Source organism: Pholis gunnellus, assembly GCF_910591455.1.
Source record: "Pholis gunnellus genome assembly, chromosome: 4".
Classification (NCBI taxonomy): domain Eukaryota; kingdom Metazoa; phylum Chordata; class Actinopteri; order Perciformes; family Pholidae; genus Pholis; species Pholis gunnellus.
Genome location: NC_136530.1, coordinates 22,193,532 through 22,213,617, shown reverse-complemented (window position 1 = coordinate 22,213,617; position 20,086 = coordinate 22,193,532). Strand labels below are relative to the sequence as shown.

At 45.6% G+C, this 20,086-nt stretch overlaps 1 protein-coding gene across 5 annotated transcripts in view; it reads left to right on the top strand.

Moving 5' to 3' along the window:
* The window catches only part of pde4dip (phosphodiesterase 4D interacting protein), a gene marked incomplete at its 5' end in the record, with an annotated part of 95,619 nt that overhangs the window by 52,408 nt on the left and 23,125 nt on the right, over positions 1-20,086 (top strand). For 4 of the 5 annotated variants that reach the window (XM_079158330.1, XM_079158328.1, XM_079158329.1 and 1 more), the window contains 12 exons: positions 11,073-12,353; positions 14,041-14,178; positions 14,340-14,459; positions 14,620-14,712; positions 14,944-15,153; positions 15,327-15,485; positions 15,973-16,068; positions 16,389-16,526; positions 16,624-16,803; positions 17,155-17,349; positions 17,428-17,682; positions 18,071-18,236. In XM_079158330.1, coding sequence (XP_079014456.1) covers positions 11,073-12,353; positions 14,041-14,178; positions 14,340-14,459; positions 14,620-14,712; positions 14,944-15,153; positions 15,327-15,485; positions 15,973-16,068; positions 16,389-16,526; positions 16,624-16,803; positions 17,155-17,349; positions 17,428-17,682; positions 18,071-18,236 — 3,031 coding nt within the window. Of the gene's footprint in view, positions 1-1,776; positions 1,854-4,499; positions 4,624-4,792; positions 4,957-5,585; positions 5,701-6,225; positions 6,262-11,072; positions 12,354-14,040; positions 14,179-14,339; positions 14,460-14,619; positions 14,713-14,943; positions 15,154-15,326; positions 15,486-15,972; positions 16,069-16,388; positions 16,527-16,623; positions 16,804-17,154; positions 17,350-17,427; positions 17,683-18,070; positions 18,237-20,086 lie in introns of those variants that run through there. The other variant, XM_079158331.1, reaches the window with a different exon arrangement.

Genomic DNA, 20,086 nt, shown 5'->3' with positions numbered 1-20,086 from the left:
TCTGGGGTAAACCAGCAGGTACTTAAGGGCCTCCCACCCACTATGGGGGCACCCAAATGAACCGATAATGTGAACTCTCTTTAGCTTTGTCCACTGAGCTCGAAAGTAGTCCTTTTATTGACAATGAATCCCTTTTTAAAATGAGCCTCCCACCAAAAGTATTGACGTGTACCACAAATACGTGACAACATATGTTTGTTTAATGGCAGCTTAGTACCGCTAGAGAACAAGTTGGGGGTGAGCCACAGTTCATACATTGCATTTGACCCGTTCTCCTTCGTGGACTGTGAGCGTCAACTTATTAGAACATGTCTTCTCATTTTACAGCTGACTTGGTCAAGGTCCAACTACACTGTTTAAGGAAAATTCCAGATATGTGAAAGCTCCTCTGTATATGTACAAATGTGATTCGTTGCCAGTATGATCTCTTTCTGGGCGGCCCTCGACCCAGAGGAGCCCGTTTGCCACAAACAGGGCTCAACAGTGTTTTCTTGCAGAAGGACATCTCCGTGATGCATGACGTAAAACCTGAATGAAAAGCAGTTGCAACCTTCTCGTTTTTAAAAGAAAAACAGGTGAAAATGGGTAGAAACATGTAACAGTGAGTGGTGTTTGGACAGATGAAGGGCAGTGTATCTAAATGTCTGCTGATAGGGTGCTTGTTTTTACTTCCCCCACAGTGACTGTCTGACCTGTTTTCTGTCGACTATAGACCCATATGACCTACATTATTAGAGCCTGAGAACCCTGAGGCCCGCTGGTTGCATGCATGCACACCGTGTATGCACTGCGCTAGTTTAATTCCTCTTGCATCTATACGGCAGAAGCAGCAACACTTGCGTTGTGAGTCAGCGTGTCAGTCATTGGACTTGCTGCACACGGAAATGAAGTTCCCTACACTGACATGTAACTCCAGATTGATGTACAGGAAAAGCAAATCGCCAGTGCGGGCAGATACCTGCACGAGAGCAAACTGACGACCAGTTCAGTCCAGTTTGTTGCTGCGTTCAGAGCCAAGAGTTAAAAGTGGAGGCGTTGCCGGGTGCAGGACTGGGGGGGGAGTAGTGGATGTCACACTGGGGTTAGGGGCTCCAGTGGAGACAGATACAGCAGGTGCTCATATCCCTGCCGCTATTTATAGTCGTACAGAGCTCCCTGAAATACAAGTCAGCACGTGCAACTTGGGAAGCCCATTCAGTGTGTCTCTATGCAGCACTGAGCAGAACTCCATGAGAAGAAAACAAATTGTGAATTATGAATTAGATAACACCGGAGATAGGGTGGCTATGTTTTTGCATGACAGGAAAACAATGCTTTGCTATATGGGAACATTGTTCTCCTCTGACAATGTAGCATCAGTGTTGTAGCCTATAAAAGCTATGAACTGTTGACTGGAGCTATGTTAAGGTGCACTGATGTACACCTTAACATACCAGCCAATCAAAAGGAAGTATTCTCTGTGGCCTTGGAATCAATATGATATCAATACTGTGATTTTACAGCAGCCATAACCTGGAATTATTGAGATATCCAGCATCATAAAGACTACATTTGTGGTACATTTTTTTCTATATCAAACTACAACTGACTATTGAACATTGCCACTGATCACTGATGTTGTTTTCACTGCATACTGGCTCTGTAATCCTGGTTTGAAGTACAACAAAATCCCAGATCTGAACCAGAATGTGTTGTAAATACATGGGATTCTGACTTAATACCCCACTGAGACACTGACCGGTTCTTATTGTTTTGTTGAATGAATCTCTTTCTCAGAACATCGAGTTGAAGGTTGAAGTGGAGAGTCTGAAAAAGGAGCTTGAGGAGAAACAACAGCTTCTGGACACAGCTCTGTGAGTATTTGTCTTCTTGACTCCCAGCTACCATGATGGTGTTAGTTTGAGAATCGCCGGGCCTTGAACCTCCAAATGTATGCAACAAATCGCTCACCAGTGGTATATTGCATGTCTAGGACAGTCCGCCTTTAGGGAAACCTGACAGAGAAGTATAGAAACACTCTTTTCATCGCTAGTTTTATTTTATTTCCCATGAGTCCATCCGTACATCAGAGCCCGGGCGCCCTCAGGACCCGGCGGCCTCTCATCACACGCGAGCCCACTGGCCCAGTAGACTCACCTAGCTATCACAACACACACGCTAAGCTCTGAGGAATGCCATGTATGGGCTCAGCACCGAAACACTTTTGAAGGGGATGAAGTGGCTCTGTGTTCTGGGACGTAGGGCGAAGAGGGGATGAGGGGTTGGGGGGGGGGGGGGGGGGGGGGGGGGGGGGGGGCGAGGGACCCGCTGAGGGTTTGTTTTGAAGGGGGGAGGGTGTAGAGAGAGAGAAGGGCAGGGGTGTCTTGCGGTTGTCGCTTTGCTGAGTCGGGAGAACTATTTGAGGTCCAGCACCTGTCTGTGAGGCAGCTGTCTGTCTCTTCGTGGATCAGTTCATTTGAACATCTTTACCTAAACAAAACAAAAACATATCTTAGAGGACATGTCATGCTCATTTTAAGTTTCTCACTTTTATTTTGGGTTTCTACTAGAACATGTTTACATGCTTTAATGTTATTGGCGCCTGTCTCTTTAAGTCCCCTCCAGAAAATGCCCAGTCTGCTCTGATCAGCTTGCAAAGGTAGATCTCAAGCCGTGGAGATACTCGGATGGGGGGGCGGTATATTCTAATGAACCTGTGACATTTTTTTACAGTTTGTGGGTTTTGTAGGCACTCCAGATACCCAAATGCAATGAGGTTTTGTGTCGGTTCGTGCACCCTCTGCTCTGAAAAAAAATACACTATGCTATATGAGCGCGCACAGATGAAATTATGCATGTAAGGCATCAAGGAAAAGGAGAGCTGCTGACTCCTCACATCGTAGAAAGCCTTGGACGTGGTGGTTTTCTGAAGGTACATTCTGAAAGTTAGTTTTCTTGTTTTGTCCTCCTGCTTAACCGACACTAAACTCATGTGTCTAAGTAAGGATGGCAAATCCTGTCCATTACCATTTTTTGGTGATTGGAAAAACACCATTAGCTCAGTTGCAGTGTTTATCATGCAGTGTGGGCAGTAGTAATGTCAGTCAATGTAGCGCTTTGTCAAAATAATGAAAAATAGCAGGAATTCCAGCCCTTGAGGAGAGCGAGCGTCTGAGTGGAGTCTGGGGTCAGTGCCGAGGCTCTCTGTGCCCTGCTGTTTCATAAATAAACTCTCTGGCCACAGTTTATCATTAGAGCTATTAACAGAGCGTGACTGATAGATGTGGGGAGGAAAAGCCTGAGTGTGACCTTCTTGGTGTTGAAGCTGCTGAGTGGTGGAGCAGTGACAGACCGGCCCACCGAGGGGTCCGGAGACATTTCCCTCTGGGGTCCATGTTTCCTCTCCCCTGGACACATGGTTCACTCTGTTTAAGTGTTTTGTGATTAACCTGAGCCGAGCGAGGAGGGTTCTGTTCCCGCTCCATCCCTCTGTCTGTTAGCAGAGTGTCACAAAAAACATGCAAACAGATTCCGATTCAATTTGGTGGAATTTTTGGACGTAACCACCTTTTTATAAAGCCAGGGTTTCCTCACCTGTAATGCAAACCACCGTCGCTAACATCATACAAAATGAATACACTACTTTTCCACATTGAGCGATCCTGGCAGATATAATAATATAGCATTTTAGATACACCAACATTAAAAATGGTTGTAACTCAGTGCTCAGTCTGCGCAGTTCATCCTTCAACAAAGCCTGCATTTCCTTTAAACAGGATTTAGGCATTCCACAAAAATCACAGCCTAAGTACTATTTTCATAATTGTCTATGACGATGTGTGTTTTGATGCAAATTAAAAGTTGTACAGGCCATTTCTGAGTCCTGGCTTATTTGAGTTAAAGAAAATGAACTAATTTATGGGAAATAGCCGAATTCTGCATTATCAGCAAACCGCTGAAAAACAAGCCGGACACTGATGCCAGTTTCTTAACTTGTGTTACAGATTTGTTATATTTAAAGCGCATGTTCCAAGTGACTCAGCACCAATTCAAGAATAACATCCCATAAAACTCATATTGCTTCTGATGACCTTCACGCACTGATCCGTAACTATAACGTATCGAGCAGTATCAGATTTTGTATAGTAGAAACAGATTACATGCAGTGCAGAACGTTGTGACCTTTGAGTCTTTGGGACTCCCGTTGATGACAGCCTGATCTAATTGACCAGCTCTGAATAAATCATGAGTGTGCTTGTTGTCTACGGGGGAAAATAAGTCAATGAAATAAACCCGTCTGCCTCTGAAACCAGCTGTTTTTATAGCATACATGTATTATTCAGGGTCTCCTCAACCAAGTAGACATCTGCATCGGGTCCAACATGTTATGACTATTCAAGAACAATCCTCTTATCAAAAATATTCTGATGTTTCAAGCTAACACGTTTTCCCCTAAAGAAGGAGTTTTTCTTTCGCAGCTTCCCTCGTAAAATAATTGTCCAAAACCACAACCCCAATAGGTCGACGGCAGAGAGCCTGTCCAATCAGAATGAAGCAGAGCTGCAGCGTCGCCTGTCAGAGCGTCAGGAGGAGATCATCCACATGCAGGAGATCCTCGAAACCAAAGTTCAGCTGCTACAAGAGGTACAGACACACAAATACAAAGTCACTCCCAGGATCCATGCAGTAACTGCAGAACAAGACTCAAATAATAATAATAAACAGGAACGATCCCTTTAAACAAGATGACACGCAAGATCACTGACAGACTAACTGATTTGGTCTTTTTTACTCCCATCTGTGTTGCGTTCAGGAGGCCGAGCAGGCACGAGGCGAGGCCGAGCAGATGGCCTCGCTGGCGGACTCCGAGGGTCAGCGCTGCCTGGCTCTGGAGAGAGAGATGGTGGAGAGGATGGAGGAGGAGAGCGGAGGCTCAGGTGGACTGCTCCCCCGGCAGGCCATGGCCGACAAAGACAGGTGACTTTGACCTCCTGTTGAAAACATTCATGCGGTAGTTTAGTCCCAGCTTTTATTTTTTACGGTGCTATTTTCTCACTTTATAGACACAATTTATGGAGGACACAGTGTTCGGTTTAATCAGAAATGTTTTGGCATTCTGCAAACCACGTTGAATGTTAAAAGAACCAAAAATGTGTTTAAAATCAGCCTCATATCACACACAATCCCACGTGGTCAACGCTGTGTAATGACTGGTTGGGTTCAGGCAACAAAACGACTTTGTTAAGGTTGGAAAAAAGATAACAAAAACATAACGTAATGTAACAACCATTACAACAAGGGGACTGAGTATACTTGGCCCATGGGCGGGGGGAGGGGCCAATAGAGAATGCTTAAGTGCAGGCTTCAGAATTTTGTGCTACGCTCCAGGATATCAGTGCTATTTACAGCACCGTTGACACTGATACTGCCGCTGACCCTGGCACAGACTGACCTTGTCTAAAACAGCCCACAACAAAGAGCCAGAGCTCTGACCTACATACTGTAACTGACCCCAACAGTGGCCCAGGGTCAGATCGTTGAACTTCACTGCAGCTTAAAACATGTTATGCTGAGTCTCTCTCTCTCTCTCTCTCTCTCTCTCTCAGGGTGATCGAGGAGCTGTCGCAGCAGAAACAATCGCTGGGTCTCCGGGTCGAGGAGCTCGAGGTCAAAGTTCACACTCTTTCCTCTCCTCTCAAAAGGAAAGAACGAGAAGCTGAGGTATTTTTGTCCCGTCCGCACCCTGCGAAAAAAACCATACATATGCTGAGTGGCCTCAAACACACACACGTGTTCACACATCTAATGCATTCTACTGACAACTGGGCCCGTGTTTGATAGCTTGTACTTAAGAATGACGTCTGAAAAGCTCCTGGTTAAGACCTTAAATCCAGGCTCTGAACGTGACCCAGTCAGGTGAGCCAGTTGCAGGCTAAAGTCTTCACCAGGCTGCGTTCATCCCTCCTCTTCCTGCTGCTATCTGTGTTTTGGCTCAAACCACAGACAGACAGACTGGCTGACTGAGATATCATAACTGTTTTTATATCCACATGTGGGTCAGTGGAATTTTAGCAAAACCTCCATGGAGGTGATAACACATGCACATATTGTGGCTGACGAGATCAGGCCCTGTATGGTTATGTTTTCACTAAACACCGTACTTGTTGTCAGAGCCGTACCGTAAGAAAAGCCGATTTTAGATGATGCTTTCTGTGTAACATAAGTTTACTTCTCCTTCCCCCACAGTGTCCCGGTGAGAGCCGAGCCCACACACACATGCAGGTAGGAAAAACAGTAAACACCCACCTTGTCACTGTGTGTCCTGGTAGTTGCCTCCTCTCTCATAGTAACACATGCACTGAGTGCTTTAGCTTGTGTTGCTGCTGGTGAATGTGACCTTATGAAGCATTATGTTTGCCTTTATGACTCACAGACGTGAGAGAAGGGATGTAGCTCCACCTGGTGGTATCTGATCTGCATTGCATGTATCAGTGCTGTTTGGTTCTCGAGTGATTTCCACTTTGGTACACTTTCTACCTTTCCTCCACATTTCTGGTGGAACTATTGTGTTTTACTCCATTTATCTAACAGCTGTGGTTCTTTTGAAGATCAGCTTTTTATGAGATAAACTTCTAAAAATGAGTCGTAGCTTGGACTCCACAGCAGGAAATGAAGTGACAATAATGTAACACTCTGAAATGAACCAGATGACTTTAATCTTTCAGCCTTGAGAACAGTTTACTGCGAATATTTTGTTGTTTGTCCTTGAGAAAAAGTTAAATACAGGTCTTTAATTTGTAACAAAATATTTTTCTCCTTTTAGTGGGCTCTTTTTATGCTCAATTCCTCTATTTTGTCTTAACTTCCTTATACTTCTGTTGGCCCTGCGTTACTTATTTCACTTCCTCTGCCCTTTGTCCTTTCCCTTCTTTCCTTCCCCAACTTACCTTAAAGCAGGGCAATCCTTGAAACTGTTGATAGAAGATTTTCAAGTATTCTTTACATTTAATTTGACTTAAAAAGAAACGGTATCTCTCGTCTCTAGTATGCGTTTAGAATATCACCTAGCCCCAGATTTGCTGTTTGGAAAGTTGATGAAACACATTTATTTTAGAATATAGGCCTGCAACCACAAAATCAAGTAATAACAAAGAAACCGTGCACCATGTGGCCCTCATTGTATCAGTTGATATGACTTTTTAAAATTACATTTTAATCCAAATGTACTTTTCAATGCACTTGATATGCCCCCCTTATAATATCAGGTCACACAGTCTCTCTCCGGGTCACTGCAGAGTCAGCTCTCGCGTACAGTCCAGTCCTGCCAGTTTAGCCTCCGTTATCCTCACTGACGCCAGATCTAATTCTAGTCAGCTCACTGTCTGCCCGGCTTGCTCCGGCTTGCTCCACACAGAGGCCCCGCTTCACGAGGCGGCCCGTGCGTGCACAGGAGGAACCGGTTGTTTACTCGGCACGCCAACAAGTGAGGCGTTTGAGAGGAGAAAATGAGCGTGGGACATCAATTCTCTGCTGTCACACTTCGGTATTTCTGCCACTCTGTGGGAAAATAAACAGCGGGCGCAGTCTGTCAGCGGTGTTTAGCACTCGTCTCTGATTAGGATTAATTGATTTTTGATTGCGTGCGCCATTCCGGCCTGATCGGTGTTTCGGTGTCGTGTCTCCAGAGGCTCTTGCAGGGTGACAGATGCAGACGCAGTCAGGGCCAGAAGAGAGTCAGTGAGACTGCGGTTGTGCACTTCCACACACACACACACACACACACACACACACACACACACACACACACACACACACACACACACACACACAGGGAAACAGATCACATGTGAGAACAGTTGTATCACACAACACCTCCACCCTGCTGCGATAATGAAAGGCGGATGATGAAGACTCACATATCTGTGGGGAAAAAAAGAGAGTGTGTTGAAAATGACGACAGCGTTTTAAGAGCAGAGTCCTGTTGCTCTTATTACGAGTTTCAGGGGAATGAGCGCTCACTCCCTCCTCCCTCTCATTGTGTGACATGCATGTGAAGGCCGGACGAGGTGCCCCTGGGAAAGGCATGAACTCATTCCACGCTGACAATTCAGAGAATTTAATGAACCCGATGGAAAACAATCAGGCCTGGTTTTTTTTCAGTTCACACCCTGCACACAGAGTAATGCTGGCAATGAAAAATCTTTATGAAAATGTTATATATAGTCGCACAATGTTGTGATATTAATGATCCGTTTCTGCCCACTGAAGTTCCTTTTCACCTCAGCTTTGGGGGACTGAATGCAGTGGTTTCAATTAGGCAGACAGACGGAATAAACAGCACAGCGAGCAGCTGGGTGACCAATAATTATCCCACAATATGTCACATTACTGATGCTGTGCAATGTTTCATCAGGTACAAAACATCAGCATAAGAATGACATTAAATACATCAAAAGTATTCAGTGTCCAGTATTCATTCAGAAACAGTGGAGTAATCATCAGCCACAGGTGACTACACTTGAAAAGCTACACAAAATGGAAAACAGTAAGAGAAAAATTAAATAATAAAATAGTAAAAATTTGAAATTTGAAAAATGTCTTCTTCAAAGAAAGGGAGGGGGGACTAATACAATTAAAATAAAAGCTATTAGTCAAGTACATTTCAGGATAATGCAGATGTTCAATTAAGTATTTTTTTGTAAATTTATAACATCTTAAAATAAAAAGGGTATTATTCTCAAAACTGCAGTTTCAGACCTGATTTGTTTTTACATTTCAGCATCTTAAAGGCACAAGCTGCAATTTATCGTCAACTTGGAGAGATTGGAAGCTCTATCTAAACCACGTTTTCTACTTTTGTTAGTTTCCATCAGTAAAGGACACACAGCAGTTCCACAGGCCGGTAGCTATGTTGTATTAATTGAAAAACACTCAAAATGCTGTTTTAATGCTGTTGAGTATTTGATTTGGCCTTGAAGAGAAATAATGAATTAAATGCAAACATAATCAATTATTAAGGAACAAACAAACTAAGTGATCTAATGTTTCGCCAGAAGGAGTCCCACGTGTATTAAAAAGAGTCTGCAGAGAGATGCATTGAAGGGATCAGCGTCCCTCCTGTTTCCAGTAAAATGGTTCAGTCCCGGCTGAGGGAGGTCTCACTCTCTCAATGATGCGAAAACTGGAAAAAGACATACAAACCTGAGCCTGATCATCAGTCATGTCTCAATGTTTACAATCCCTATTATGTTTGCAATTTAAAGCCTACATTAACAAAACCCATACACCAGCCGTCCGTTTTAACCAGAAATAATACCATTCAAAATAATGATTTAAAAACATATTGGAACACAAAGAAAACTGCTAATACAAAATAAAAGGAGAAGATCCTATGGGTCAAAATGACAAACATAATGCATTTGGCGTCATGATTTCCTTGAGTTTCAGATATTTTTTACTTCTTTGTTTTTACCACTGTAAAAATGTCAGTATTACCAAATTACCAACCGACTTAACGTATGAAAATGCAGAGTGGTGTCAGTGTATTAATAATAATATAACAGTTATATATAACATCTGTAGATATGTAGCTATTGCTCTTTAATACATGTAGTGAAGTATTAAGGACAATACTTCTCTCTGAAAAGTAGTGAAGTACAAGTATGAAGTCGCATCAAATGGAAGTGCATGTATAGCTGCAAATTGAGAAAAGTGCCCACTTTTCACTGCTGGTCGTTCTTTCTTTCAGTGAATCACTGCACCTAGATGTGACAAATGATACAAAAGAATACGACTTATGTCTGTGGAATATTCCCAGAAATAGGATACGATAATATAATAATAACAGTCTTGGACTACAACCAGAGCCCACTCTGGAGGCGCCCAGACGGGACTACTTAAAGCTGCGGAGTGAGACATCTTCGCGATCTTTAGAGGTAGAGATCTTTGGTTGCTGTCAACGTTGCCTCGTTGTTTCGTTATGAAAGCGGCTCGAGGAGCGACAGCCTCTCCCTCCATCCTCAGCTGCTGGAGCCGATGCCGGTGAGGAGAATACGGATCGGGGACCCGGATGGTCTCCGGTGAACCCACAGACGCTCAAAACCGTCGACCGGGAGGGATCGTTTTATTTTCCGCGTTCGTGTCGGATCGTAACGGGGGCACGCTGCAGCAGCGGAGAGATGCTGTCATGCAGAGAGACGTCATTGATTTAAAAAGGCAACAAATAAAAAAAATACAGCAGTGACATTAGCTGCAGATCTTTACTTTCACCGGAATCACTGAGACGGAATAAACCCCGGATCGATGCGATATGATGTCTGCAGTGAACCATCGAGGAAGTGAAATGTAACCCAGGACAGACGTTCACCACATCCGCTCTGCCTGCTCATCTTCACCCTGAACTAACGCTGCTGATCACGTTGTCACGTCACCGTGATCCGACGAGACTTCTGTTTTTGAATGAGGGACAACTAGACGGATGATCCGCAAAGCGTTCATGATCAATCTGAATGCTTTATGCAGAGAGTCAGTTCCTCTTCAAATCTTACTTTCCGCCCATGTGATTCAAAGTTGATTAACGCTTCTAATTCAGTACAGAGTAGTTAAAGGGATTTTATTTATGCTGGAGGCAAAATTTCAATTTGAGATTGAAAGTTCATTTTTGACCTTGGAAACAGAAGGAGACGAAGCAATCTCTCACCACGAGCTAGTGGAGCTGGAGCTTTCAATCATATGACACGATCTTCCTCAGCAGAACGGAGTCTGAAACACACAAAACACATTCAACTTCAGCTTAAAAACACGTACTTTCATAAAGAAAGCAACACTTGACATTTGAAGGCTGAAGAGCGACAAAAACATCAAAGCATCTCAGTCCAAGGATGAATGAGACTTTTGTTCAAGACATATCTGGGAAAACAAAGAACTGTTGCACCACACCTGAACTAAAGTCCAATCAAAAGTTCTTTACTCTGAACACTTGTGATTTCGTCCTTCAATCCAAAGCCGGCTTTTAGACGCGACAAAAGAAATTGACTCGACTCTGAAGCGCTCCTATATTGTTGGTCCTCCGTTCATTGCAACGTGCTGTTGTGATGCTGGACGTGGTGAAGATGAAGGAGGCGTGCAGGATCTGCGCCCGCGAGCTCTGCGGCAACCAGCGCCGATGGATTTTCCACCCGGCGGCCAAGCTCAACCTGCAGGTGCTGCTGTCTCACGCCCTGGGCCACGAGCTGAACCGGGACGGCCGCGGGGAGTTCGCCTGCTCAAAGTGCGCCTTCATGCTGGACCGCATGTACCGCTTCGACACGGTCATCGCCCGCGTGGAGGCGCTGTCCCTGGAGCGTCTCCACAAGCTGCTGCTGGAGAAAGACCGGCTGAGGCAGTGTATCGGAGGTCTGTACCGGAAGAACAACGCAGAGGATGGGAGCCTGGCTCCGCCTGGGTCCGTTGTGGTGGTCGTTGGGATTGATGCGGAGTCCGAGGACTCGCCTGTGGTGGATCTGTCAGCCCTGCAGGATGGAAGATACTCGAATATGATCCAGGATGATCTGACTTACTCAGTGTATGAATCCTGGGCTGATAAGGAGGACCCGGCCCTGGACCACCACACCCATCACGACCACCACCACCACCACCAGTGCACAGGAGCAGACTCTGTCTCTGGCCAGAAGCCGAGGCGGTGCAGGGGTTGTGCAGTGCTCCGTGTTGCTGATTCCGACTACGAGGCAGTGTGTAAGGTGCCTCGCAGGGCTGGACGCAGGAGCACATCCTGCGGTCCATCTACCCGCTACTCAACAGGCACTCTGGGAGTCGAGGACTCCGCCAGAACCTCTGAAGAGTCTGAGGCTACAGCGGTCGCCTTTGAGTCCTCTTTAACCGAGTTGGACACTGATAAGGTCATGTGTGACCGAACGAGTCCCAGCCCGGCATCGTCCGTAGAATCTCTTGACACCGCCGTGGACGTGAGTTGCCTTCCCGTGAACCACAAAGAAAGAGAGGAAACTGGTCCAGAGGAGGCTCCAGCGAGAAGGGACGCTCCTTGGGACAAACCCCCGAGTGAGAGCTCCCTCTCGGGGCTCGAGATGATGCTGAGCCTCCTGAGGGGCTGGGAGTACCGGCCAGTGAAGCCCCAAAGGGGCAGCAAGCTCCCAGTTCTGGGCAAAACCAAACTGGAGCAAGGCCTGTTGCTACCCCTGCCCATCCAACTGGGGTCGCCCTGTGGCGGGCCAGCAGACTGTGAGCTGTACTCCCACCAGCCCGTACCGGAGATCGTGACCCCGTGTCCCCAGCAGGAGCTGCAGGCGGAGCTGGACGAGATGGAGGAGCAGTGGCTGGATGATTATGTTCAGTGCGGTCCGTTCCGCTTTCAGCAGGTAGACTAGTGGCCACAATACCTGGTTGACCTATGACCTCACTGTAGTTGATCCTGTCAGTGTTGAATCTGTAGCTTTCATTGAGGCAGGACAGTAAGACCATGGTGGGTTGCATTATGGGAAATGTAGGATCCAGGTTTTTTAAGAATTGACCAATACAAAGGACCAAAAGTCAGGACTTCTCAGCCTCTGCGGCTTCGATTTTTATCTTTTTTTTGTCATGTCTTTTGCATTGCAAGTCCTCAAACTTTATGGAAGAGCAATACAACATTTTTTGGCGTGCCCCTTTAAAAAATGTTTCCCATTTAAATTCTAAAAGTAAGGAAAATTGGATAAAAGCAAGCACTAGCCTGGTCCCAGACCGCTCAATCACAGCCAACAAACAAAAGGGCATTTCGGTCCACTTTTCAGGCTAAAACCGAACGACTTCTGGCTGTGTGACGAACATGAAACCAGGTTTGAAACCTAGATATTATCCTTTTGAAATAATGCCCAGGCGGTTTTCATTGTCTGTAAAAACGGATAAAGTACAGGAAAACAAATCTGACGAGCTGATGACGGGTCAGAACGTCCTCCATCAACACTGAATCTCACTGGGTTTTTTATGTCTCACTCATCTCCTTCACGAAGGAGAATGCTGAACACGCCCACTGCCTTGATTACCCTCTTGGGGAGCATAAATGCTCGTCCTCGTCGGTATCCTAGCAACACTTCCGTTGCCATGGGAACAGTCTCCAAGCGCCCCAGCAGTCAGTCCGTGTGGAGGGCTCTGCTCCGGCTGATCCAGCTTCATAACGTCTATTGTTATGTTGATGATTAGCGTGAATGTGGCTCAGTGGGCCAGCAGCGAACAGACAGAGACAAGGCAGCTCTGTTATGGTTCATTGCTGTATTATACAACAATATGCCGGTCCGTACAAAAGACCTCTCACTGGTATGAATGAGGAAATTTACACTCCTGCCATTTACACACGGGTAAAGGCTCCGCAGCATTTTAAACTAGATGCTGGTGAATTAAATGTCTGTAACTGCTGCACTTTTACACCAGAGGTCTGTTTCGGGATTTAACAGAAGAGAAGACGTCTCATCTTTTGAAAATGTAGCACACAGGTTCACGTCAGCCTGTGTAACCTGAGTGTTGCCTCCTTTAATCCCGACCGAAGTGGATCGTAGCGGTCGCATTGAGAGAATTCTGTCCTAGATTTCTCACAATAATGTTTCACATTTTCAGCCATTTCCTGGGTCTTTCAAAAAAAATAAAATTGCTCCTCTAAAAAAATAACATGCTCAAAACATTTTCAGATTGCTATTTTTATTACGGGACCCATAAAACACCGTGTCTTTGTATTTATTTTTTTTAAATATTTTTCCGTCACCGTTCTCCAGTACAGCCCTGTGTTGTTGTGGGGCCCCAGTTAAAGCAGCTGTAGGAAAAGGTCCCACATACAGCCTCCCAAAGGGCACAGTGACATCATTACACAGATCACACAAACAAGGAAGTCAACAACATGCTGCCACGGCAACAGCCGCTTCCCCGGGAAGTCATCCAGCAGTGAGCTGACATCACTTTCCACTTTCCCTTAATCATTCACACAACAGCTGCAGGAACAACACACATAATGCTGAACACGTGTGTGTGTGTGTGTCCAACTTTTCACCACTGATTATTTGTCCCTTTGTCTTTCAGAGGCTGATTGATGAGCAGGAGAGCCAGCTCAGTCAGTATGAGAGCGACGCAGGTCAGTGTGTCGGCGAGCTGCAGAAGGCCCAGGACCAGGTCTGCTCGCTCCAAACCAAGATCAGAGAGAGCGAGACCAGGAACCAGGTACGAACACGTCACCCCTACTGTACCATCTCCAGACCTGTTCCTCGCCCATCTGAGCACGAGTCGTTCAGGTCTACAGCAACACTCTCTGTACTGAGTCTCTTGTTGTGTGTGTGTGTGTGCGTGTGTGTGTGTGTGTGTGTGTGTGTGTGTGTGTGTAGAAGCTGCAGGAGCGTCTCGGTGAGATGGAGTTGGAGCTGCGTTCAGCCCAAGAGGAAGCCCAGCGACAGGAGAGAAGCATCCAGAACATCACTGATGCCGTGAACTCCAAGGAGACAGAGGTAGAGAGACATAGAGACATATAGACAGACAGATAGAGGGAAGAAAAGACTGAACACAGCAGAGTGTCACAAGAGGAAACGCACAAAGAAAGCACAGTTTCATATTTAAACTGTGTGTGTGTGTGTGTGTGTGTGTGTGTCTGTGTGTGTGTGTGAGCAGGCTGCAGAGCTGTATCGGGTGATTGAGGAACAGAATAAGATGCTGTGTTCTCTCAAAGAGCTCGCCAACCGCAACCAGCTGCAGCAGCTGCAGGTTTGTACTCCATGTATGACATGACACTGAATAATACCACCGTAGAGCTTCTTGTATAATATACAGATTCACACCATAGCCACTGAAATAACTTGTTTCTGGTTGTCTACAATCTTTTATTTGGACGGCTTAGATGTGGTTTCAGTCGAGTATTTGACCACCGTTCAAAATCAAAGCTTTCCTTTCTCTTTCTCCACACATCCGTCCCCTCTCCGCCCGTGGGACCTGCAGGTGTCGGGTGCGGACAGTATTCGCGGTCAGGGCGAGGTCCTGGCTCTGCAGGCGTCTCTCTTCCGGGCTCAGCTGGAGCTGCAGGCCGGTCAGCGGACGCAGCGGCAGACGGGCAGGACGCAGGAGGACCTGAGCCGAGCCCTGCAGAGGCTGGAGAAAGACCTGCAGGGGGCGCTGCAGCACAGGAGGGAGACGGAGAGGCACAACCAGGTGAGAGACGACGGGAGTGTGACCGCTTTGAATTGTTAGTTCTACCTGTTGGTTTACGTCCATCTTTTTTTATTTTTTGCTCATTTCTTTTAACGAGTCCGTGTACCCTCAAAGACCGCCCTGCATCTTGGCTCTTTGTCGTTTACTTTGACGTGTGTGTGTGTGATGTTCAGGATCTGCAGCTGGCTCTGGAGACGGCTCGATCGGCCCTGCAGGAGAGAGAGGAGCAGCGGAGGGAGGCCGAGGGAGCGAGAGAGAGGCAGGACGAGGAGAGAGAGAGGACCATCAGCGAGCTGAGGACGTCCCTGCTGACCAAAGAGCAGCTGGTCGAGGTCAGACAACGGAAAACCACTTTTCTCTGAGGCTTTTAGATAAACCTGCACCAGCACTTACAAACATTCACAGGATTCACATAGAGGTCACATCACAGAACTCTGGCATGTGAAGCATGCAAAGAATCCAAACAGAAAACGCGGACTAGATGCTCGACAAAATTCAACTTAAGTGACTCAATAGCTCCACAGTTGTTTCCAGAAGAATTCAGAGCTTCTGCTGATGGATTCACTTCCACTAATGTGGTATTTGTTTTCAAATGTCCCAGTAGACAGATAGAAGGTTTAGAGGTCCACCCAGGCCCCGCTTCTTTGGACTAAATCATCGGGCCCCACTTTTTCTGTTTTTATGACACACACACACACACACACACACACACACACACACACACACACACACACACACACACACACAGAGAGTGGTAATCTTATTCTAAACTCTTATTCTAAACTGGTGTGCACTGACTGACTATTTGTTTTCAATCAGAACTACTGTGAGCTGTTGGAGGATCCAAAGGAGAAGAGAGACTCTCTGCTTCACAAACTCCGCCAGCGCATCAGGGAGAGAGACCGAGCTCTGGAGGTAAACAACACACACACACATGCACTCGCACACCAATTGTCATCTACTACATCCTGTGAGCCTCTGTGAGTTAGCTGTAATTGTTGTGCTCTAAATAAAAACAAATCTGATTATAACAACAGAAAATACAAAAAAATACATTTTTTAACCTTTTTTTAATCAGGGAAAGCCTCATTGACATGAAAAATCCAGAAACTTTTAGTGCCCATTTTGGAAGACTCCTAGTTTTCAAAATGGACTACTCAGCGGTTTAAGGCCACACCCAACCCGTCAGGTTCAGTGATGATTGATGCTTCTTTTTCCCCCCGTCCAACCCCCAGCGAGCGGTGGACGACAAGTTCCGCAGCGTGGAGGAGAAAGAGGAGGAGACCCGCCGGCTTCAGCTGCTGCTCAGAGAGAAGGAGAGAGACCTGGAGAGGCAGCGCTGCGTCCTGTCAAACAACGAGGAGACCATCACTGTGAGAACACGCACACACACAAATCAAACGTCTTCTCCCTCTCAGTCTACCGCCACCACCTCTCATTGTTGGTCGTCTGTGTGTGTGTGTGTGTCAGAGCCTGGAGGTGCTGGTGCGTGGTAAGGCTTTGCATCTGGAGCAGGTGTGCGACGCCTGGAGGAACGTCCAGCGGCAGCAGCAGGAGGGCGAAGAGAGGAAGAGCAGCATCCTAAGAGAGAGAGACGGCATCATCAGCCAGCTGCAGGCGGCGCTGCACGCTCGCACGCAGGAGGCCCAGGTACAGACAGGAAGTGACCTTTAAAACAATAACGCATCCGTTATAATCAGATCCTCAGATTTAAATTAAATGCAGCTGCTGACAAAACATGTCTTTTTCACTGTGTCTGTGGCCATAGTGTCATGTTTGTCAATTATAAGTATAGTCACAGAACTTCAAAATAAGGGCCCGTTGTTATTGAAGCACAGGTGGGAAATTGATGATTCTGTTTTCCTGCTTTATTGTCAGATTTAACATGCATTGAAAACTGTACCAAAATAGGAACATGAGCAGCTAAAAATAACGCTTCACTGGTGTCTTTTCGTGCTGTGGATTCATGTTTTTGTTCTTCTTCACTTCTCTCGGATGCAGGACCTGCGCTGCTCCATACTGGCTCAGATCCAATCAGCTCCCAGCGATGTTCTGGAGGAGCTGAAGGTCCGCCTCCAGCTCAAAGACCGCCTCTTCCAGGAAGTGCTGGCCGACCGAACCAACCAGGCCCAGGAGCACCAGGAGCAGGTCCAGGATCTCCTCAGAACCATCAGCTCCAGGGACCAGTACATTCAGGTAGAGGAGAGGAGGAGCTCAGTAGAAGCGTTCAATATAAAGTCATACGCGGAAAAAGTGACACCAATCTCCCTCCAGGACTCCGCCGGCCGGCTCGGCGAGGTGATGACCGAGCAGACGGGGAGGCTCCAGGAGCTCCGCAGACAGCTGAGCTCAGGTGTCGGATCGAGGTCCGACTCTGGACCGGACTCGGCTGTGGAGCTCCAGGTGGTGCAGGAGGAGCTGCGTCTGGCTCTGAGGAGGGGGCAGGAGAGCCAGGAGCTGAGCAGGAATCAGGCCAGCAGGGTGGACTCCCTCAGCAGGACGCTGCATGTGAAGGAGGAGATCATCAGGGTCAGTGAGACGGATCTTTCTACATGTTTGTCATTTTGCTTTAACATACTCGTACTTTATATTCTCATATAAGAAGCCAATATTCAAAACATACTTATCTAGCTTCCAAAGAGCCTTTTTACCCAGTTTAAAGTTCCCTTTAAACTGGGTAAAAAGTATTTCCCAAAATACTAACCTCAATATGAGAGACTCGGACATTATTAGTTGAAATAAACAGAACGTAACATCCCTGTTTTTGCTGATTTAAAATGCAGCTTTCTGTCCTCCTATTAACCCAATATTTTGTGTTGCGTATGTGTTGTGTATTAATGCATGTGTGTGTATATACATGTCATGGTCTTCTGTTTGTTTGTGTGCGTGTGCGTGTGTGTGTGTGTGTGTTCTGCAGGACTTCCAGAGGCAGATGGTGGAGCCCTCCGGTCTCCCACTGTTAGAGCGTTTGACCCAGGAGGTCCAGGAGCTGAGGGAGAGCCTGGTCCAGCGGGACGGTACCCCGGCCAGAGGCCCCATCCTGGGCCGTGACCGGCCCAACGGCAGGCAGCCCGAGTTTGGAGGTGGGCATCAGAGAAGCATGGGACAGTATCTGTAACAGCATCGGGGAGCCGTGGCTGTGGTGTGGGGCTCTGAGTGTCCTGCTGTGGTGGTGGTGGTGGTGGTGGTGTTCACACTGATTTAACAAGATTTAACACCTTGTGGTGTAAATAGTACTAAATTCTTTGCACGCTTCTTAACACTTCTCAACATTCATTCCATAATACAGTTAATTAATTGTAATTTAAATCCCCCTTAACAAGCGGCATGATTTAGTTTGACCTCTTTTGAATAATTGCATTGTGTTCAATATTAACTCAAACATGACGTGCTTTGCATTGTTTGAGAGCAAAAAGCCTCGCAGCTCCAACTATTTTTAAAGGTCCAATGTGTAGGATTTAGGGGGATCTTTTAGCAGAAATGTCATATAGTTTTCATAAAACTATACGACATACTGTATATATGTTTTCATTTGTGTATAATCGCCTGAAACTAAGAATTGATGTGTCTTCGTTAGCTTAGAATGAGCCCTTCATATCTACATACGGAGCAGGTGCTCTTCAGGGAGTCCGCCATGTTGCACTGCCATGTTTCTACAGTAGCCCAGAACGGACAAACCCAACACTGGCTCCAGTGAGGGCCTCTCACTGCCATAGTAGTTCTCGGGCATTGGGGAAGGGAGGGGTATTCAGTTGGTTGCAATCTGCAACCTCATCACTAGATATCACTCCAGCCTACACACTGGTCCTTTAAATTCCCAATATAATGATATTATTATAATATATCTATTATAATAAGGCAAGAAGAGGCTGACATGTTGGTTCAGTATCATTCTGACTGATCATGACTGTAATCAGTAGCTTTATTTTAAGTGCTTGTGCACAAAAAGCTTGTTGGGGGGGGGGGGGGGGGGCGTAATAGATGGAAACGGCTACCTTCCAAACAGAGAGTGGTGGAGGTCCTGTTCCAAAATACAACAAAAATAAATATATATTGAATAATATAAAATACATAAAATGATTGATAAATATGAATGACTAATTTCCTGATTTTAATCAAAACGCACATCAATTAAACCTGATTGTACAATCTCAGACTTCAATTCTGAAAATTCTTTGAATTATTTCTGTTTTAATAATTCATTTTGTAAATATACACTTTTTTTTTAATCATTTTGGAACAAAGCTCTTCACGTTAACTCATCTGGGTTTAATCCTAAACGATGGCAAGGTTTTATTTAATTGTTTTGTAAATGTTTCAGTGCAGTTAAACGTTAAAGACTGCTTTCTCTTCAGCATATTTTCTATTTTGTATGAGTCAAAGCATAATTCACTCTGTTCAATGGGGCTATAAATGTGTTTACGTATGCCAGCATAGTTGACCGTATACGTGGATGTGTGGGTGCCTTTGCATGTTCAGCAGCTTGAATGATCCTGTTTCTGAGTGCTGCAAAAAAAAAGAAATACTCACATTCTGTTTTACTGAACAATATGAAAATATAAGCACATTCCACATTGCCTTTATGTGATTATGAATATGTATACTTAGTTTACAGCTGTCTTTATGGAGAAAATGTTTAATGTTTTACATATAAGTTTGATTTTGTGATTTAATGAGACTCAAATGTGCAATTCAACAACCATCGGTTCTATCTGTGTAATTCAAAATGAACGAATATCACACAATCGAGTGTCACACTGGAGCACAGTAAGTATGTGTGAATGCTTCTTTCTTCTTATTGATCTTCCCGTAAAGCGGAAGAATGTAAAGTGTGTGTGTGTGTCTGCGCATATTATATTTTATTTATACATTTTCAAACCTTTACATGTAATTGAGCCGTTCAATAAACAAGTCTTCAGAATATATTTCATGT